Source organism: Dipteris shenzhenensis, chromosome 12 (genome assembly GCF_047967505.1).
Source record: "Dipteris shenzhenensis isolate YYH24624 ecotype China chromosome 12, Dip_SZ_1.0, whole genome shotgun sequence".
Classification (NCBI taxonomy): domain Eukaryota; kingdom Viridiplantae; phylum Streptophyta; class Polypodiopsida; order Gleicheniales; family Dipteridaceae; genus Dipteris; species Dipteris shenzhenensis.
Window position 1 is genome coordinate 14,801,899 of NC_141607.1, and position 22,680 is coordinate 14,824,578.

A 22,680-nucleotide genomic window follows, 5' to 3' on the forward strand; every position below is an offset into this window, starting at 1 on the left:
AAGCTGAAAAGCATCTAGATAGAGCTGTAATAACTGAGGTGTATCTGCCAAATCATCCTCTTGCAGCCACTTCGAATGAAGAATAATTTCTGAATTTTACCAAGTTGTGGCAGGAAAATCTACCTCTGATCTTCCTTTCCTAATGTGCCACAATCTGCTCTAGAACTAGGATCTCATCCAATTCCTCAACCTTTGGTTGCATCTCAACAGGAAGATCCTCTGGCACATCACCCTTGAAGGCTTAAAGGGACTCACATGGAAAGCATTGTGAATCGTCTAGTGATCCGGTAACTTCAACATATAGGCTACATCACTTAACTTCTATGAAACTTTGAAAAGGCCCACAATATCTCATGCTGAGCTTGGGAAACAACCGGTCTTTTCCCCTCTTCTTCTTCAGCCTTGCCTTTTCAAAGCGCAAAAGAAGCCAATCACCTTCTTTAAATATCAATTCACGATATCAATTCACGACGGTGACGATCCGTTGCCTTCTTTGCCTTGCTTGAGTCTTATGGAGATCCTGTTTCACCTTCTCATATGCTACATCCATGCTTTCAACATACTTATCAACCTCAAAAATCTTATCTTTAGTATGCAAGATAGGCAGAACTAACCTGGTCCCGTCCACTATTTCAAAAGGAGCTTTCTTAGTTGAAGTATGCACAGTATTGTTGTAAGCAAATTCTACTAAGGGCAGACACTGCTCCCGTTGTGTCTTATGCTCAGACACATAACATTTCAGCAAATCAAGAGCAGTGGAATTAGCCTCTTCAGACTGCCCATTAGATCAAGGATGAACAAAAGATGAAACAAAAGAGGAGGGCCTTGCAGAGACAGTGTTGAGGACCTGAGTATCTCATATGCAGGATGGGCAGCTCTTCCTTCAGACTTAGCCGTAGCCCTCTCTGATATTCGCGACTTTTATCTTTTAGTTGCTCGTATCAGGAGGGGTGAGATCCTCAGGCGTGAGATAGGTATCCGCCAGCAGTTGGCTGCCCTCCAGAGGATGAAGCAGAAGAGGCCTACAAATGCTTGGATTCAGGGGCATCTTGCTGTAGCAACGGCTCAACAGCAGCCACTTTTAGATCAGAGAGGAGAGTATGCCTTTCACGTCAGAGAGTCATTTTGGTCTCAAACGGGAGGTAGGGTCAATAAGCAATTCTTCTCTACTGTTGGCCCCAGACATAGTAGGGAGAGCGTTTCACATCTTGTTGACTCAGGCGGAGTTCTTCAGACACATCCTGATATGGTCTTGCAGGTTGCCACCGATTTCTATGCCTCCTTTCTTTCAACAAATCCTGACACTCAGGCAACAGATGATGCTAGAGTGGTTATTTGGCGACAAAAAGACCAATTGGATGGGTTGCAAGTGCAGTCCAACAAAAAACCAAGCTGGCTTTTGAGCAAGTCACGTCCACGTTTCTAAAAAGCCGTCACCCAACGTTTTGCTCTTGAAAGGACGCTTGAGGTGCGAGATCAAACTTGAGGCGAAGTTCGGGCAAGTGTCCTGATTCAGATGGACTAACCCCCTTATTTTTTATTACTTTTTGGGATCAGATTGGGGATCACATTACCTCAGCCCTGCAAGGTGTATGGGACTTGAGTGAGATGCCAAACTCACTTACAGAGGGCCTGTTGGAATATGAAGCCAAAGTGAGTCTAAAATAAGTGTTCTAGGTGTGTTTTATAGTCTAGTGAGTCCTAGACATGCCACGTGTCATATTGTCAAGCTATCTACATGTGAGTATTTTGGTTATCATTGCCTAGCACTTGTTCTTTCATTTTCTTTCCATTTTGCCTTTCCATTATGCTTTCCATATTTCCATTTCGTTCCTAGTTAGCTTGGCATTCTCCTACCGCCATGTCTCTTCATATGGTATCAGAGCAATATTCCTAGCCCTGCTCTCTCTTTCCCTTTCCCTTTCCCTTTCCCTTTCCCTTCAGAGAGGTTGAGGTGAGGGAGGCCAATGAAGCTACTCTAACTCCTCCTCCTTGGAAGGTTGCCCTCTTCTCTCTTATACTGACTTCATACCCCTTTTAGAGAATCATGCTGCCCATGTCACCCGCTCACTACACGAGGTTGCCATTCACGCTATTCCCCACACCACCCGCTCCACCCGCCCACCACCCCCTAGAACCATACCCTATAATAGTTGATACAATGATGAGTGTAAGGCCTTACGCCGTCAACTCAGATTCAAAACCAAAAACAGTCTTCCGAGCGCACCAGATACGCTACGAGAATACCGTAGACTGGTGCGGAGGAAGAAACTCGACTTCGTTCGTCGAAATGAGGAGAAGCTACTAAACATTTTGTTTAGTAACAACTCTAAGGACTTCTGGCGGAGATTTCTAAAAGGACGGTCCCCTCCGCCACTCACTGACACCCAGATCTGGTTTGATTATGCACGCACACTTTATGACATCCCAAATCAGCCAGTCCCTAGCCTCTCACACATGCCTTGTCCCACATCTTGCACCCTCTTCACTAGAGGAGGGCTAAAGGATGCTGTAATGAAACTTCATAATGGCCGAGCGAAGGATCATGAGGGACTATGCACTGAGTTCATTGCATATGGGATTAACCTCCTAGCCTCGATCCTAGCAAAGCTTTTTAATGAAGCAGTTTGTTAGGGATTTCCACACACTTTGACCATTAACACTATCTCACCCATCCACAAGGCAGGGGATCCCATTAGCCCGGAGAACTATAGGACCATTATGATTGGACATGTCATGTCCAAGATTTATGCATCAGTACTTGACTCCGAGGTTAGCAAACTTGCAGAGTGTCGAGGACTCAGAGCAGCAGGACAGGCCGGATTCCGGCTTGATCATGGAACCATGGACCACATTCTGACGCTCAGATGTATCATCGAGGAGGCGAGGTCATGGAAGCAGAGGGTTTATTGTTGCTTTGTGGATTTTCGCAAGGCATTTGACACGGTCCCGAGAGCCCACCTCATACGGCGCCTACAGGACTTGGGTTATGACCAGGAGATCATTTGGGCTGTCATGGCGCTTTACGAGAGAGTTTTTGGCAGAGTTCGGGTAGGATCCGGGTGGACAAACGAGATCATGAGTACCATCAAGGTCAAACAAGGGTGTCCTCTGTCGCCTACCTTGTTTGGCCTCTACATTGACGAGCTTGAGACAGTGATGCACACACAAGGGGGTGTAGGTTGCTCTCTTGCGGGCACGCTGATCCAAATTTTGCTCTATGCAGATGACGTGGCTCTCTTGTCTTCCTCAGCAGAGGGGCTTCAGAGACACCTAGATGCACTATAGTACTTTTGTGAGTCTCATGATTTGAAGGTCAACCTGGGTAAAACCAAGGTCATGATCTTCAATACATCTCGAGCCATCATGCGTCAGGAGCAGTTCACATTTACGGGGTCATCTGTTGAGATAGTTTCATCATACACTTATCTTGGGGTTATCTTCTCCGAACCGAGCTTCATTATGAGACCCGCGATGCAGGCACGCTTGAGTAGAGGGTATGCCTCATTGGCCAAGCTAGAGAGGCAGTGCTTCCGCTCACACTTTCAGGATCCACGCACCAAGGGGTTGCTTTTTGACTCCTTGGCTCGCCCAGCGGGGATGTACGGCAGTCCTTGTTGGGGGCCAGACTTGTCGGATACAGAGTGGGCCCGTGTGTAGCGGCTACAGGTTCTCATGCTATCACGCATGATTCGTGGTAAGTCATCCGTTCCTCACCAGATCATTCAGGCTGAGTTTGGGTCACCCCCTTTACAGCTAGATACTGCATTTCAGGTCATCACATATTTGTACCGAGTTAGGGAATATGGGGATTATACCTCGGGGCGTAGCAGGCTACCATGGATAGCTTTATCCTCTTCTATGGCACTTGCAACAGGAGGAGATCAGAGGTGCTGGTATGCACATACAGAGAGATGGTTTGAGTGACTGGGGCTCCATATGGATAGACTACCTCCCTTCCAGTATAGCATGGATGCTCCGTTCTCTCCCCTCTTATCACACGAGGTCAACCAGGTTATCCGTGAGGATCTACTACAGCTACACACTTTTCGGACCTGGTTGGAACCGAGTGAACTCCCAGTGAAGCTTAGCTTCTACAGAGATCACTTCTTACATATCACAGTGGAGGGTTTCATTGACCCACTAGGATACACACAGATTCACCTACCCCACTCGATGAGGATCTCTCTTGGGCAGTTCCGGGTCTCTTCACACAGACTTTGCATCGAGAGCGGCAGAGCAGAGCGACCATCCAGGGAGCGGCGCATATGCACACTATGTGACATACAGGAGGTTGAGACAGAGGAGCATTTCATCTTCAGGTGTCCTGTGTACTATGAGATCCGAGGACGTTTCCACTGCCTCTTCAAAGATAGTTATGGGATTTTGGCCCATTTCCTCTCCTACCCAGACCAGCGGTGTTTGGCAGGTTTCATTCATGAGGCACTTAGTCACCGTGAGAGGATACTCCGAGCACGGAGACAAGAGCAGACTTCTTCCTCAGTTGATCCCTCTCAGAGCTCTATCATGGAGTTCTTTCAGCTAGATCACATGGACCCCAACGAGACGAGGCCTCGACATGACCGTGACCCGGAGCCCGTGACCCGACAGCTCACAGGGTCGACACACAGATCACACTTGGAGACATCCCCTCCTTGTTTAGAGTTGGAGCCCGACCGACGGGGGTCACAGTAGCCCTGGTTAGACGCAGAGCTACGACCAGGAGACGTGCCAGGACCGCGACCTCTGAGTGGCCGATAGCACTCTATTGCCGACTTCATGCCTCCACTGCCTCATCCATCCTTATATCTTGTTGTTGCTGGGGATGATGATGATATTGATGATGATGCTGAGATTGATATATAGTCGACCATCGACATGACTATGTTGTACTTAGGACTTAGTACTGCCATTCTGCATTTTTTGCATTTTTTGCATTTTGCATTTTGCATTGGTATGGATGCTCGTTTAGTAGCTCCACTACCACAACTCGTTGTATCAGGATTTTCACAATCTCATAGACCCATTGGTCTTCCGAAGACTTTAATAAACTTTCTTTCTTTCTTTCTTTCTCCTTCCTTGAGCTCTCTTCTCCACGCCATGATCTGCCACCTCTCTTGTCCTTCCTTCAGCTACATCTTTCTGTGACCTATGGACGATGTGACGCTCCTATCCGGAGCTAGAAGCAGAATCACGGGTTTGTGTCTTCAGCAAAGTTGTAGAGAACCTTAAGTACTACAAATTTCGTTTTTACATCATTGCAATCCGAGTTTTCTGTGAAAAGTTACAGCCCTTGCAAGAAGTGACGAAATTTGTTTCTGCGATCGAATTTTGTTTTGGAGCTCAATGATTTGACAGCCCAAGCATGATGCAACCACCTCAACGTGGAGCTGTCCATCCTCTTCATCGTTGACCTCTGCTCCAACCCTCCATTTTCTCCTTCTGCCAGACATTCTATTGAAGCTGCTCCGAGCTTAATGTGAGCTCCAAACACTTCCCGACTTCTCTGATCACCGCCCGATTTTCCTTGGTGTCCGAGCTCCACTTTTGACCAACTCTCTGAGTGCTCGTGACACCTCCAGCCTCTACTTCGATATCGGTGACTCTCCCTTAGCCATTTTGAGAGTCACTATGTGAGTGCTCCATCTAGCTACCCCATGGACTTCACCGACACATCTTTTGGGGTATTCCTGCCTAGCGGTTCTTCGACATCGTCATCGTCTCACAGGGATGTGCACACGTGTGCAGTAGCTACTTGGAGGACATCTCTTATCATAAAAGATCTATTTTTGTATTACTACAGCTTGATGTATTTTGGGGTCCTCTACCCTGGGTAGTACCCCTAAAATGATATGTATTGAGTGTTTGGTTTTCATTGAGTCGAAAGGTCCTCTGCCTTGGATAGTCCTCTTAAGAAGATGTATTGGTTTTTCTATTTTGGTGTGTGGCTTCCTAACATGTCGTGTTATGAATCCAAGGGGGGATGTATTGTGGGAGCCATATGTATTGGCTTTGATAGGTCTCGTTATCAGGCCTGGCCGAGTTCCAGGATGGTGGTGTATTCCTAGACCTATGAGCTGGTCATGTAGCCATGCTATAACGTGAGCCTCTGAGCATGTTGAGTCTCAACCCATGAGAGTGCTTGGATCAAAACCTCTGAACACGCTTAGATTTTAGCCTCTAAGTTACATGGGGTGCACAGTTTGATGACTGTCATTGTCATGTTATGTTCTTGGTTCCATTCTAGTAGTCTCTCACATTGCCTTCATGGGGGGGTGTTGGAATATGAAGCCAAAGTGAGACTAAAATGAGTGTTCTAGGTGTGTTTTATAGTCTAGTGAGTCCTAGATATGCCACGTGTCATATTGGAAGCTATCCCATATACACTATGGCTTTCTTTTTTTTTTCCATGAAAAAGACTTCTATTAAGTAAGAACAAAAACCCGCGAGAGCAAGCTCAAAGCGGAATACATCATGAAATCATGAGAATAAATTAAAAAACCCCTCAGAGTGAGGTGGAAAGGAGCCAAGGCTGAGGCTGAAAGTGCTATCTCAACCCTGTAGTAGATTCAGAGAAGAAAGGAGAATCCTTCCATTCCCTGAAGAAAGAGGCCCTCCTAGCTGAGGCTGCATGGGAGTCCCCCTACATACCCGTCCATACGGCCATCAGAGTGTGTACGATGTCTGTCCAGATACTAGCCAATGTGTGCGAGGGATGAACTAGAGTACCCTCCATAGCCTCTGTGCATCTGGCTCTCCAGATATGCTAGGCTGCTATGCTCGCTAGAATCTCCCAAGAAGTATCCACAGAGGCATGTACAGCTGTAAAAGGACGGTGTGGTACCACATCCAACGAACAGAACTCAACCCGATGACGTCGAACCGAAATGGCCCTAGAGGAGTCAACTCCCTCATAGAAAACCTGAGGTCCTGTAAGAGAAAGCCAAGCCACTGAGCCCCAAGTCATAAAAAGTGGGGAATGGGCAAAGTGACTGAAGATCCTGGCTATCCCCATCCACATCAATCTCGCCTGTCTGCAATCCCATAAGCAATGCTGAATAGACTCCGAAGCAGAAAGGCAACGAGGGCAAGTAGGGTCGGCTCCGAATCTAGACCTCCAAAGGTTCACTGCAATCCCTCCATGGATAGAAAGCCAAAAGAAGATAGTGATCTTTCTATTCCTGTGGGATTTCCAGAGCCTCCTCCAGAAGTACCTCTGCTGATCCGCAGTAATACCAAAAGTCTCCCAATGAGGAACTCTGGAGGGTCTCCAACCTCTACTACTGAGCTGAAATCTCCTGGCATTACTGACCGTGTAACGAAAGAAGGGGATGCTCTTCTCTCGATGCCCCGCGTCAATCCACTCCCACTCTCCGGGGTCCCACTGTAAATACCTGATGGGAACTCCTCCAGAGAGCCAGAGCCTCCAAGACCCGGTGGAGAGTAGCTGGGGGTCAGGGTTCAAGAACCACTCTGAATCTGATCCCTGCATCAAAAGACCTATAACCCTGATAGGCTGACAAGCAGACTCAAGCAAGATGTCCTCTGTGGACCTAAGCAATCTGCCACCATCCTGGACACTAAAAACCAAAGCATCCTCCTGTGCATCTCGGAAAGCTAAGACCTGAAGCGGAACCACGCCTCTCGAGAAAGTACCTGCCCAAGTGGAGGAAGTGAGTGGCATATCATCTGTGTCTATCCAAGCCTCTGGAAGGGCTGCCTCAATCTGCAAGATCCTCCCTGCACTCCCTCTGAGATGTCCTGTCAACCTTGATTTGGTTTCCTCTAGAAGCCTACGGAAAGCTTTCCAAGATCCCAAAGAAGAAGCAGGTCCCCTCTCCCACCTGGCCCACTGCATGTAGAGTGAGGCACCCAGTGGCCTGCCAAGATCATCTAAAATACTGTCGTTCCACATGATGGGCTGCCTATCAATCTCTTCCCGGGAGGAAGGAGGAATCCTCCGAAGAGAGCTTCTGAAACTGGCCCAAGCTTTCAGAATGGCAACCATGAGAGGGGACGAAGGTGACCTGAGGTGTGTTGTGGTGAAGATCCATTTAACACTGCTACACTATGGCTTTCTAGAGTCTAGTGCCACACTATATAGTGTTATACTCGTCTATTGTCTATTACATCAGTCAACATCAAGCTATCTACATGTGAGTATTTTGGTTATCATTGCCTAGCACTTGTTCTTTCATTTTCTTTCCATTTTGCCTTTCCATTATGGTTTTCATATTTCCATTCCGTTCCTAGTTAGCTTGGCGTTCTCCTACCGCCATGTCTCTTCAAGGCCTCATTCATTTGATTCCGAAAGGGAGTTGCAGGAATTTAGTATCTCAGTGGAGACCCATTACCGTGCTAGGTACCTTGTATAAAATCCTAGATAAAGCTATCAGCCTTCGTCTGCAACTCTTTCTCCCAAATCTTATCCATGACAGGCAGACGGGTTTTGTGCATGGCAGGAGCATCTTTGATAACATCTTCTCATTTTGGGAGGCTTCGGATTAGGCCATGCATAGTGGCCACAGGCTGGCCATTCTACTCTTGGACTTTGAGAAAGTTTATGACAGGGTAGACTGGGGCTTTCTGGAGGGCACACTTAATCGCTTTGGTTTTTTAGATGCATGGATCAGAGGGGTGTCAGCCCTCTACAGATCAGCCTACACCCAGGTTCTTATTGGTGGAGTCAGGGGGGACAGGTTTGAGATTACCAGATCAGTCCGTCAAGGATGCCCCTTAGCCCCCTTTTTATTCCTATTTGTGGTTGAGGCTATGAGCTATTACATTAGAGCTCAAGCTGGGATTCTAGGGCTCATGCTTTCTTTGAGGTAGGAGGATGAGCTCTTAGACAGTGAGTTGGCAGATGATACGGCTGTTTTTTTGGATGCCACTCCACAGACACTGACATCATTCAGGACGGCATTGGATTTGTTTTGCATTGCAGCAGGTGCACACATAATTGGAATAAATCCAATGGCTTTTAAATTAGTGATGAAGACACTCCAAAATGAGGGATTAACATAGGGTTCGCTTGGATTCAGAGAGGGGAGTCTCCGTCACATATCTTGGATGCCAGGTTGGGGTGGGCATCTCTCCGGCACAACAGTTCACTCCCGTGTTGGAGAGTATCAGGAGGAAACTCATCTTTTGGAGTTCAGCCAAACTTGACCTTGCATCTAGAGTTGTGGTTGTGAACCAAGTATTATTGGCCGCTGCCTGGTTTGTTTGCTCATGTTTGTGCAGATCTAGAGGTTGTATCGCTTAGCTCATGAGACCTATCAGAAACTTCCTATGGAGCGGCTTCGATGGCACCTCAGATGTTGTAGCCAGGGTGGCTTGGGAGACCCTCATTCTCCCCAAAGGAGGAGGAGGTCTCAATATTATTGACCTGAACTTGCAGATTATTTCGTTACAAATTATTACACTGTAGGATGCACATGAGGATACCCTAGTCTTTGATGTTCAGTCGGGAGGTAGACTTATCAGGTCTTTTGATGATATTCTTTTGGAGGTTGCATTTCAGCTTGTCAGGATTGCAGGTTTCATGGAGTGGGGTAGGGACTCACAGTGGTATCTTGACCTCGATCCTATTCTCCTTGTGCTGGGGTCTTGGAGACTCTGGCTTTATGGTGCCTCCCCTATGTTGTTTCTCTAACAGGAAGATTATTGCAGACAGCATTCTTAGTTTCCAGGAAAAAGCAATATTCCAGATAATGTTTTATGACTGGGAAGTTATTTTTTGCAACATACAAAGCATGGAGTTTCAGCCATTGTGTGTGACATTCTTTAGCACTAGCCAAAACATTATAGGACCGGGGATGGGAGTGTATTTCATCAGCATAACCAGTGAATAAGGAAGTGGCAAACAAGGGAAGCCACACAGCTCGATCTAACATTCTTTTTTGAATCCTCAGTTTGGGGATAAAAATTGCTTGCATTAGCTCTCTTCCCCATTATAATGATTAAAATAAGGAGACTTCATGTTCCTTAACTAATTCCAGATAAAAAGGTTATCTGCATACTTATCAAAGGTCCTTTACACAGATTCTCAACCCTTCAAATCCACATCGACATATCAGAGACATTTGCATCAATATCAAGCATTCATGATATTTAACCCAAATTTAACGCTCCAAAAATTCGACATGTTAGTCTGGATATTCTTCATTTGGAGCAAAAATTGACAATTTGAATGTAATAACAGACATCAAATGGATATACAGATAATTGTGTAGTGGATTTGAGAAGCACCTCCTTCTCTAATGTCATTTTACAAAGAAGATTCTCTTTAACAGCAATTGTACCTTGAAAGTGATTATAGTTAAGGATTGGTATCATTTTATAAATTTTTAATCTTACCAGAATGGAAACAACAGAAAATCACCCTCAATGTATGAACCTTGTAAAATTTTTCATTCAATTAACAAGAGCTATATGGAAACAAATTTAATAGATTGGATATGACTGCTAGCTGCGTTTCATGACCATGATCATGATTTGCTACTTCGAGCTTCTCCTCTAATGATGCAATGATTCCGTTCTTCTCGAAAATACAGCTTGAAGCATCCTCAAACTGCTTCTCCAGGCTATGTATTTTTTCTGTATGCCACAAAGAATTTCAGTCATGCAGATAGAGAAAGGAACGGCATGGTTCTCTTACCTTGGCATACTAAAAAATTAGAGAGTCTATTGATCAAGAAAGACTTACCCAAAAATATGCCCTCAAATTTAAGGATTTTGTCAAGTCTTTTCTGTAATGCAAGCACTGTAAAATTCCAATGTGTGCCATATCAATATCATCATTAAATTTGGCAAGACATTTTGCTGAACATATCAAACAACATTGTTGCAAGAACCAAGCTACTGGGTACATCTCAATATTATCCTTAAAGTTTTAAGTACATGTTAGCAGAGTAGTTACATGAAACAAGCTACCAAACATATTTAAGGATCCCATCTCCAAACATACAGCTGCCCAGGTGTAACAGACATGCAAGGTATGTTCTCTCGCAAGCCTGTTTGTGCTAACTGTGTGACTGTGCAAGCGTAAAGCCTAACTGAATTAAGAGAGAGACACAATATGTGCATTCATACATGTGGTCTCAATCATAGGGACAACTAGCCCCTTTCATAGTATTTCTGATAGACTGGTAGAATGATTACAACTGGTAGAAAGCAGACTGCTCCTTCTAAAATGGTGGGGCCTTCTTTGGAGCCACAATGTAGCATACGCTCAGCTTTTGTAGAAGATGATGGGTTGGCTGCTGATACTGAAGAATGAAGCTAGATGCACCCCGCCTTGTGTATGGACAACTGCAATAGGGAACTGCAGTACATGTTCCGACCTGCAATAGGGGGCACTGAGCTGTCCCAATCTGTTCTGCAACAGGCCAGTTTTGCCAGCATGCATGGCAGCCGTCCTGTTGCTGCTGCCTATGTGTTTCATCACTGTTTCTGTTGTCCCATTGTCAAGTGGCAGCTTGTGTGGCTGTCTAAATAGCTGTTGTTACCCTCTCGGTAGTTTAAACTGCTCTTTTGCTACTTTGCCCTGCCTGTGAGACCAGTCAGATGGCCAGGGTATGTAGCATGAGCATAGTATCCCCTTCTATTGAAGCTGAAATAGACCAGAGAAGGTTCAAGGTCTCCATGTATGGTTAAGGTTGTGTGGAAACCTGTGAAAATCTTTGTCAGCCCACACTACCTGATATGAGCCCCGATGCTTTAATCTCACGGTGTATGGTCTCTGGCGATTAACAGTGGCTCTCTTGAACCCGTCTAATGAGTCTGCTCTAGCCAACCATCTCTTCTGTGTCTACTATCTCAGGTTGCTCCGTATTTGATGTTGTTGCCACTTCTGGTCCCACATATGGCTTGAGCGAAATGGAACCCTCGATGCATGGTCCGCTTGGTAGCTTTATAGGGACATCATTGATGATGTTTGATGTTTGGAAAGGGTCCAAAACTGTAATGTGAGAGCTTTGGGCACTTCTTCCCAATTTACGTGTACCTCTCCTTCATGATCCCCAGATCAGACTTAAGTTTTAGGAACAAATATATGCCATATGTTTCCTTTGCCCACCTCCTGCCTCCCTCACCTCCTCATGCCCTCAGCCTCTCTCGCCCAGCCCTCTCTACTCCCTACCTCGCCCTTCCTTCAGCCCTCCCCTGCCTCTCCCTCATTATGTCCCTTTAGTTCCTCCTTGCCATTCTGTTTTTCCCACTTATTCTTCACCTTGCTCCAACCACCGTTTTTGGCCACCACCTGATACGCATCAACCCCTTCCGAGGAGACTTCCTCCATGATCATCGCTCAGGTCAGGCCACAATGTTTCTTGTCTTCATGATTCAGATTCTTTCCAATGTTACTGCTTATTTTTTGAGATCGATAAAGCCTTGCAAACAGAAGCCGATATATGTATTATATGGCATTCGAATTACAGCTCTAGCATTGCCTCCCTTTTTTAGGAGTAAACATGTTGCACTTTCCAGAAAACTTCTAGGCGTCTTATTCAGTTTGATTTAAGGACATTGTTTTAATGTATTCCTTTGGTTTTCTTATGCCTAAAAATGGTTTTTGGTAAATTTTGCTAATGGTACACATCCTCAAGATTGAGTTCTATGATTTATGAATTGCTTTCTATTAACAAAGGGCAGGATGGCTCTCTTGTGGAGGACTGGACCTGGAGGAGCAGGAGCTACTGGTTGAAAGACCAAGGAACGATGACGTTTCCGAATTGTTCCAAAGGGCTTCTCCACGGAGCCAACGATTAGGTTTGACTATTACTATCTGGTTTGCATGACTCTTCTTTTAAAATCTGTTCCATTGATGGGCCAAAACATATGGTGTATTGATGATTCATTGCTAGAATTTGTAGTAGATGGTTAACTCTTTGTGTTCCAATCATAGTGGTTGGAATATCATGTCAATAGATTAATTACAGGAGTTGAAATCTGATCCTTTCAAAGGACTACCCCAGAATTCAGAATCCAAAATTCGGAACCATTGCCTATCAAACCTGGATTTTTCCACCAAAACCCAGAATTGGATCGGATGCTTTTGAGGATTGTGGGAACCATTTCCAAGGACTGCGCTGCAAACTCGGAATCGAATCTCCCCCATGAGAAGGGGTGCAAGACTAAATGCTGCATGAGAAAAAATCCTTCCAGGGCTCCTATCCAGGCATCAATCCACGTACTACAAACTTGCAGAGCAAGGCCATGCTCTCCAAGCTAGGTTCAATAATATTGAGACCCCCTTCTCCTGTGGGGAGAATGAGGGTCTCCCAAGCCACCTTGGATATAACATCTGAGGTGCCATATAAACCGCTCCACAGGAAGTACCTGATAGGTTTCATGAGCTGAGCGATACAATCTCTAGATCTGCACCAAGATCACTTTCCTCCTAATACTCTCTAACACGGGAGCGAACTGCTGTTGCGAATAGATGCCCAACCCAACCTGGCATCCCAGATATCTGACGGAGACTCCCCTCTGAATCGAAGTAAACCCTATGTCAATCCCTCACTGAAGTGTCCTCATCATTGATCCAAAAGCCATTGGATTTGTTCCAATTAATGTGTGCACCTGCCGCAATGCAAAACAAATCCAATGCTGTCCTGAATGAATTTAGTGTTTGTGGAGTGGCATCCAAAAAAACAGCCGTGCCATCTGCCAACTCATTGTCGAAGAGCTCATCCTCCTGCCTCAGAGGAAGCCTGAGCCCTACGATTCCAGCTTGAGCTCTAATGTAATAGCTCATAGCCTCAGCCACAAAAAGGAATAAAAAGGGGGCTAGGGGGCAACCCTGACGGACTGATCTGGTAATCTCAAACCTGTCTCCCCTGACTCCAATGAGAACCTGGCTGTGGGCTTATCTGTAGAGGGCTGACACCCCTCTGATCCATGCATTTGAGAAGCCAAAGCGAGTAAGTGTGCCCTCCAAAAAGCCCCAGTCTACCCTGTCATAAACTTTCTCAAAATACAAGAGTAGAATGGCCAGCCTTTGGCCATTATGCATGACCTATCCAAAGCCTCCCAAAATGAGAAGATGTTATCAAAGATGCTCCTGCCATGCATAAAACCCGTCTGCGTATCATGCATAATATCTGGTAGAAAGGGCTACAGACGAAGGCTGATAGCTCTGGCTAGGATTTTGTACAAGGTACCCAGCAAGGTGATCGGTCTCCGTTGAGATACTAATTTCGTGCAACCCCCTTTCGGAATCAAATGAATGAGGCCCTCTGTAAGTGAGTCTGGCATCTCACCCAAGTCCCATACACCCTACAAGGCTGAGGTAATATGATCCCCAATCTGATCCCAAAAAGTAATAAAAAATAAGGGAGTAAGTCCATCTGAACCAGGACACTTGCCCTTGTGAAGGGCAGAGAGAGCAGTCCAGAACTCTACAATGAACCTGAGGATATATTCCTTGCAAGCGAGGATATGCAAAAGATTGAAACAATATATCTTAACATTGATTGAAATTCAAAAGGGAAATACAGTTATCAAAAGTCAACCAAGCATATCAAGATCCTTGGTACATCGACAGCGGTGCATCATCTCATATGACAAAGCATCAGGAATGGTTCATAGAGATGAAACCATTAAAAGGACATAAGAATGTTATCTCCACTGCAGATAACACACAGAATCCAGTTCAAGGAAAAGGCATTGCCCCTATGAACAATTTCACTGATACGAAAGGATTGGTGAAAGATGTACACTATGTTCCGAAGCTTAGCACAAGAACCTCTTGTCAGTAGATCAAATGACGTCATCTTTGTAGGAGATGAATGCACTATCAGAGACAAATCAAGATGATATCAGCTAGTAGGAAAAGCAATCAAGAAAGGACACTTGTTCAGAGTGCTAGCTTCAGTACCAGATTTGCATGCCATGTCAGCTCAATCGCAACAGATGCCACTTTCTGCAAAATGGCACAAGAGATATGAATTCAATTTCAAAATCTTGATAGAGCTCAGAAATCAAAATATGGCAATTGGAATTCCTAAGCTTTAGTTTCTTGGAAAAGTTTGCGAAGCATGTTGCTTCGGCAAACAAAAGCAAACCAACTTTGGGAGAAGCACCTCTCAAGCACGAGGTATTCTTGATTTGATTCATACAGATGTATGGGGTTATGCCCAAACCTGCAGCATCAATGGTTCACTTTACTACTTGACTTTCATCTACAACTAGAGCAGATATTGTTGGGTCTACTTTTTGAAAGAGAAATTTGAAGTCTTTTCTCGATTTCAAGAATTCAAAGCTATGGTAGAAAACCATACAGGCAGAAAGATCAAAGTCATGAGATCAGATAGAGGAGGTGAATACATGTCTTCAGCATTCATGAACTTTACTAATAACCCTACAAGAGAGAGACATGAATCAAGCCAAATGAGAAGGACCTTTAAATACAATGGGGCATTCCCATAATTGGGCACCCCTTTCCAAATCCATTCATAATTTGTGACATCACTAAACCCTTTCAAGATCTCTAACCAGCCACGGACTTGGAAGGAAATACTAACCCACTTGGGATGGTCAACATGCAATCTCCACCAGTGTGATGTTGCAAAAATATGCCTAAAAGTTGCCATACCTTATTGACAGTTTTTACATTTATGCAGTTCAAGCTATAAATTTGAATATGCTATGTGCCTTCGCGATATTTTGAATGACCGAGGTCACATCATAGCTACTGAAGAAGATAATCCTAGGTGTCACACTTCTCTCACTAATTTTTAAGCAAATACCATTATAGATTGTGTGTCACTTTGCTAAATATCTGACCCTGATTTACGCTAATAATGTGGTCAATTCTAGCTCATATATTTGTTGTGGGGCAGGATGTTGACTGAAAAAGTGCATTACTTTCAGGGAAACAAGGAAATGTGCTAAATTCTAGCCATAATGTTTTTTATGTGGGTCAGGATGTTGGCTGGAAAACTATATTGCATTCAGGGAAACAAGGAAATGGCTGAGAAGTTTCTACAATCCGATCAGAGATTGCATAGCTATAATGGCTTGCAAAGTCATCTTTCAACTGTGTTCAAAACATGAACAGATAAGAAAATGTAAACAGAGTGAGTGACTAGAATGCCAAAAACCTAATCACAAAACTTGCCGTCTTCTTCTTTCTGTTTGATATGTACAGTTGCCTCATTAACAGCTTGTCTGACACCAAATGCCTCCCTTTCTACTGCCTGCGATAAAAGTGAATGTCTGCTGTGCTTCTCTGCAAGAACAGCTAGTTCACTTGTCTTTTCCTGGAGTCTACACTCTAAGTCATAATTAGATTCCTGCATGGAAAACCAAAAAGCAAAACAGAAACCAGTCCTTCCTGTTAAATTAGAGAATCTGGAAGATAAAATTTTCAAAAATTCCTGCTTTATTGTCTCTTACAAAGGCAAAACAATGAGCTTCTATTGATAAGAACATGGAATGATGCATTTAAGTGGAATTTCTCTACAAAGTTGGACCACTACTCGCTTCTTTGCTGCTCCTCCTTGAGGTGCAAGCCTCACCTCTACTCCACCCTCATTTTTCGCTCCCACAATGGTGTCTCACCTACTCTATCCACAATATCCCTCTGCAATCCCCACTCCTTCCCAGCTCCTCTTTCCTTTTCCCCCTTAGAGTCTCTCCCCCAACCGCCGATGGGAAGACTCCCCTCATTGGTTGGGCCGCTGCTGCTGGACAGACTTCTCCACTGGTCGGGCAGAATGTTCCACTTCCCCATTGGTTGGCTTCTTTTCCCCCCATCTCTATCTTGGATGCCCATCCTTAGCTTGGATGATTGATCGCTCAATATGAATTTTTTCCCCATTTAATTTGAGCCTCAAGTCCTGTGTTGTTAATTGGTTGTTTTATTTTCACACACACACACACACCCAAAACCCTATTAACCCTTGGCCGAGTTAACCATGTGCCTCATTGCTGGATAACCTCTTCTAAGGTTGTGTAGAAAAGCTGGATCAAGGTTCTTGCACAAGTTGCCATTAGCAACGACTAATGTCCCCCAATGATTTTTACAATTTTGGTTTTACTTGGTGGAGGGTGACGTAAAGAAGGGGAAAACAATAGAGGAACACAATCACAAAAGCCAACCTCAATGTGTATAAGGCGGAACTTAAATCCACATAACACAAGGTCCGTTGTACCACGTGAAGGAGGATGAAGGGAGGAGACACGAAATGAAGAAGTGTTGGAGCAGCGAACAGAGATGGAAGGGAGCATAGTATATAAGGGCGAAATGAAAAATACACCAAATGGAAGATACACCAGGCGAGCTCAAGATACCAGCGTCTATCTCCACTCACGTTGAATGATTGAATGACCCTCCCAATCCCCCTCACCTCCTCTTCACGCTGACCTTCATCGGCTCTCCTAACTGGAACTCCCCTTTCCTACTTCCTATTGGTTGCCCCCCTGTCTCTATTAGCCATTCCGTTGCTTCGTCTCTTGATGGCTTCGACGACATCCTGACTCGCTAGCCTCATTCTAGTCGGTGACTTAGCTAATCCATGTGCAGCTACCTATGTGGCTAGCTGGACCGCGTGAAATGATATACTTGACATAACTTCTCGATGTGCACCACCCCTCAAATCCACATGTGATCATCACTGCGGACATCTGACTCCTGACTGCTCCAGTGGACATCTGACTGCTCTGATTGATATTTGGTCATGGTGACATGTGGTCGACGTGTGAAGCTTTGGTCACTTTGGTCATTGTTGACGTGTCCAAGACTTGACATGTGACTACTTGACTGCTCATGGTCACTGTTGACATGTCAAGGACTTAACATGTGACCGCTTGACTGTGAACCTATAAAAGCCCCATCACTGGGAGTGCTTCTACATCGCTCCAGACTCGCAGAGATCTTTGGAAAAGGCTTTGCAAATCCCTCAAGAATAAGAAAGTCACTCTTTCCTTTTGGATTTTTTTTCATAGAGAGATTGGAATAAACCAATGGAGGAATACATTTGGAGCTGAGCCCATTTCCCTTGTGCTTGATTGTTGTTGCATCTATTTAGCATAATACAGCTTGGGATTACAAACTTATCCGTAGGTTTTCTGTAAGAGTTAGCTCTCCTCTTGGACTTTCATGGTTTGGCGACAGCTTGTAGAGTTGTGTTGACTTGACACTAGCTCTTGATTGTCAGCACAGAACTCCACACACATTGGTGGACACAAGTTGGGATATTATTGCTATTATCACACTCTGGCACATTTGGAGAACCAGATGTACAAAGGCTACAGATGGCACCTAGGTCCACCCAGCTCATATCATGGCCAGCATCTGGACAGATATTGTACACACTTTGATGGCCATTTGGCCTATGACGGGAATTGGAGATCTACATTCGCTAGGAGGACACATTTTCTTAGAGACTGGAGAGGCAATCCTCCTCCTCCAAGTATCTTACTAGACTAACGTGGCATTTTCATCCATAATTTTGGTTTCTTTCACGATCTGTTTATGCTTAGATATTTTGTGAGAAAAGGATTTCTATTTAGTATGACCAAAACCCAGAAGAGCAAGCTCAAGGCAAAAATACATCATACAAGCTTAAAAGAAAACACCCTAGAAGGGGCCAATCAAAAGCTCCTTAGAGCGAGCAAGAAATAAACCAAGGCTGAGGCTGAAAGTGTCATCTCAACCTTGTTGTGGACTCCGAGAAAATGGGTGATCCCCTCCATTCTCAAAGGAATATAGCCCTCCTGGAATGGAAGAAGCTGCTCATATCATGAGGTCCCTTGCATGCTCATCCAAATAGCCATCAACGTAGGAATAGTATCTGTCTAAATAATGGCCAAAGTTTGAGAAGGGTGGACCTGAGATCCATTTAAGGCCTCTGTGCATCTGGCTCTCCAGATATGCCACGCTAAAATACTCGCCAATATCTCCCAAGAAGAATCCACAAAAGCATACATGATCCTAAAATGTGAAAAGGGAACATCATCCAAAGAGCATGACTCAACTAGATGTCATCAAAGGGGAAAGGAGCACGCATACTGAAAATCCTTGAAATCCCCTACCATATGATCCTTGCCTATCAGCAATCCGATAGGCAATGCTAAATAGTGTCCATAGTGGAATGGCAACGATGACAAGTGGAGTCCCCCCCAAACCTAGACCTCCATAAGTTCACTGCAATTCCTACATGAATAGAAAGCCAACAGAAAAGAGTAAGTTTTCTATTCTAGAGGGATTTCCAAAGTCTCCTCCAAGAAACTTTCTACAAATCAGTAAAAATCTGAAAATTCTCCCAATGAGGAGCTTTGCGAGGGCCTCCAATCTCTACAACTGATCTGAAATCTCCGGTCATTACTAACTATGTAACAAAAGAAGGGAGTGCTCTTCTCTTGATGCCCTACATAATCCACTCCTACTCTCCGGGGTCCCACTGTAAAAGCTTTATTGGGACTCCCTCCCTATAGTGAATCCTCCGAAAGCCCAAAAAGAGAAGAAGCGGGTTAGGATCTATTGAATCTGACTCATGCTCCACATAACCTAAGATCTTGACAAATTGAAAAGAAACTTCAATAAAATATCATGTTAGATCTAGACAGCCTACCGCCTGTATGAACATCGAAGACCAAGGCAGCCTTATTTGCATGTCTTAGTGCAATAACCTGAATTGGAGTACGTCTCCAAAGCCCCCATCTGAGTAGAGAAAGAAAGAGGTCTGTCAACCCAATCCATGGGTATGGCTGCATCAATTTGCTAAATTCTCCCTGCACTTCCTTTGAGGTGACTTACCAATTGTAATTTACAATCTTCTGGAAGTTTATGAAAGCTTTTCAGGATCCCATAGAGGAGGCAAGGCCTCTCTCCGATTTAGAACACTGCATACAATGAGAAGTGCCAAGTGATCTGCCGTGATCATCAAGTATGCTATCATTCCATAGGATGGGCTATTTGTCAACCTCTTCTAGAGAGAAGGGGGAAATTCGAAGTCTCTTTTTTGCCCCCCCCCCAAAAAAAAAAAAGGGAGGGGGAAATTCTCTGAAGAGTACTCCTAAAGCTGGCCCAAGCGTTCACGATAGCAACCATAAGAGGAGAGGAGGGAGATCTGAATCTAGCACAATCCATCCGAAGAAGAAGTACAGGACCATATGTAGCGGATAAAGAAATTTTTCCATAGCTCTTGCCCAGGCATAAGTCTCCTTACCACAATTTTGCAAAGTAGATCCCTAAACTGCAAATCTAGATCTATACTATTGAGACCCCCTTCCCGTGTGGGAAGTTATCAAGGTGTCCCAAGCCGCCTTCACTAAAGCATCTGTTTTACCATCTAGTCCACTCCAAAGAAAATTTCTTGTAGGCCTCTTAAGCTAAGTAATGAAATTCCTAGGGTGGCACCAACAAGAGCAGACGAACCATGTTGTGGCCAGCAGAACCTAATTAACAACAACCACTCTAGAAGCAAGGTCAAGTTTGGATAAACTCCAAAAAAGGAGCTTTCTCCTGATACTCTCGAAAGCAAGAGCAAACTACTATGATGGAGAGATACTCATACTGACCTGGCATCCCAAGTATTCGACAATGACACCCTCTAAATCCAAGTGAAACCACTATCAACTCCCCAATACGAAATGTCCTCATCAATAATCCAAAATCTAAGTGACACCAATATCAACTCCCCCATACAAAATTTCATCATCAATAATCCAAAATCCATTGGATGTATTGCAATTTATGCGTGCAACTGCTGAAGTACAAAACAAATACAAGGCTTCATGAGAGTATGAGGAGTGGCATCCAAGGAAACTACAGTGTCATCCACCAACTCATTGTCTAAGAGCTCTTATTTTTTGTCTCCCTACTCTCAACAGATACTGACACAGTGGCTAGAAATGATGCTATATCGCACTATACCCACGTCGATAAAACCAGATACGCGAGTCTCACTTGATGCACCCATCACCAATACGGAATTCAGGACTGCACTCTTTGCTCTTCATCAGGGCAAGTGGCCGGGTTCAGATGGGCTTATAGCTTTCTTTTGGGATAAGCTTTGGGACCATGTTACCTCAGCCTTGCAGGAGGGCATTTGATTCACTTGTAGAGGGTCCCATACATCTTATTCCAAAGGGAGGTTGCAAAATTTTGGTGTCACAATGGAGGCCAATCACTCTTTTGGACACTTGCTATAAAATTTTAGCTAAAACAATCATCTTGCATTTGCAGCTCATCCTTCCAAACCTTATTCATGATACACAGATGGGCTTTGCGCATGGCAAAAGCATTTTTTGATAATGTATTCTCCTTTTGGGAAGCTTATTCGGTCATACAAAGCAACCAGAGGTTGGCCATTCTACTCTTGGATTTTGAGAAAGCATATGACAGGGTAGACTGGGAGTTTTTAGAAGGCACCCTTCTTTGTTTTGGATTTTCAGATGCATGGATAAGAGGGGTTTCCTATTTGTATAAACCCGCCCATAGCCAAGTGCGTATGAGAGGATTAAGGGGAGAGAGATTTCAGATTTTAGATTTCCAAATCACTCCGTCAGGGATGCCCTCTAGCCCCCTTTCTTTTTTCGTTTTTGGCTGAAGCTATGAGTAGATGTATTAGATCTCAAGCTGATATAGTGAGGTTGAGATTACCCCTAAGACAAGAGGAGTCCATCAGCTCCACAAAACACTCTCTCTACGGTCTCAGGCCTAGAGTAGAGAAAACATGTTTTTTGACTCTACCTCACATCTAAGTCCAAAATGACTCTCCAGGATGAAAGGCATACTCTGCTCTCTGATCCAATAATAATTAGTAGTAAGCCCTTGTTGCTGCAACAAGGTGCCCCTAAATCCAAGCATCAATAGACCGTTTCTGCTACTCCCTTTGTAGGGCTTCCAATTGTTGGCGAATAACCTCCTTTTTTTTTTTTTTTCAAAAAAGAGACTTCTATTAAGTAAGAAAGCAACCCGCTAGAGCAAGCTCTGTGCGGAAATACACCATGCTAAGCATGTAATAAAAAACACCTCAGAGGAATGAGGTAGAAAGAAACCAAGGCTGAGGCTGAAAATGCCATCTCAACCCTGTAGAAGTCTCAGCAAAGAAGGGAGAGTCTCTCCAATCTCTGAGAAAAGTAACTCTCCTAGAGGAGGCTGCTCAAGATGATCCCTGCATGGTCGCCCAAATGGCCATCAGAGTGTGTATCGTATCTGTCCAAGTACTGGCCAAGATCTGAAAAGGGTAAACCTGAGAACCCTCCAAAGCCTCAGCGCATCTGGCTCTCCAAATGTGCCATGCTGCAATGCTAGCTAGAATCTCCCATGGAGAGTCGACCGAGGAGTGAGCAGCCCTGAAAAGAGTGGCTGGAACATCCTCTAGAGAGCACGACTCCACAAGGTGTCATCGGATGTGAAGAGCCCAAGAGGAATCAAGTCTCTCAAAAAATACCTGGGGCCCTTAAAGAGTAAGCCAAGCCACTGATCCCCAAGTCATATAGAAAGGTAGGCGAACAAAAGGACTGAAAAGTCTTGCAATCCCCTTCCATATGATTCTCGCCTGTCTACAATCCCATAGGCAGTGCTGTATTGTCTCCAAAGCAGAAAGGCAGCAAGGGCAAGAAGGGTCAGCTCCGAACTTATAACCTCCTTTTTGAGAGTCTCATGTCTCCTAATACTAGTGGTCGAACGACAAAAATCACTAATACTAGTGGTCGAACGACAAA

At 44.6% G+C, this 22,680-nt stretch overlaps 2 protein-coding genes across 3 annotated transcripts in view; both read right to left on the minus strand.

The window, feature by feature from the left end:
- LOC147895861 (uncharacterized) overlaps nucleotides 1–10,338 on the minus strand; it is a 128,005-nt gene extending 117,667 nt beyond the window's left edge. Inside the window, exon 1 of the mRNA XM_087382884.1 lies at nucleotides 10,252–10,338. Coding sequence (XP_087239010.1) covers nucleotides 10,252–10,338 — 87 coding nt within the window. The remainder of the gene's footprint in view (nucleotides 1–10,251) is intronic.
- Nucleotides 10,242–22,680, minus strand: part of LOC147895862 (uncharacterized) — a 121,341-nt gene continuing 108,902 nt past the window's right edge. For both annotated transcript variants that reach the window (XM_087383000.1, XM_087382999.1), the window contains exons 6-8: nucleotides 16,124–16,298; nucleotides 10,709–10,765; nucleotides 10,242–10,599 (exon numbers count right to left, since the gene is read on the minus strand). In XM_087383000.1, coding sequence (XP_087239126.1) covers nucleotides 10,421–10,599; nucleotides 10,709–10,765; nucleotides 16,124–16,298 — 411 coding nt within the window. In that variant the 3' untranslated portion in view covers nucleotides 10,242–10,420. The remainder of the gene's footprint in view (nucleotides 10,600–10,708; nucleotides 10,766–16,123; nucleotides 16,299–22,680) is intronic.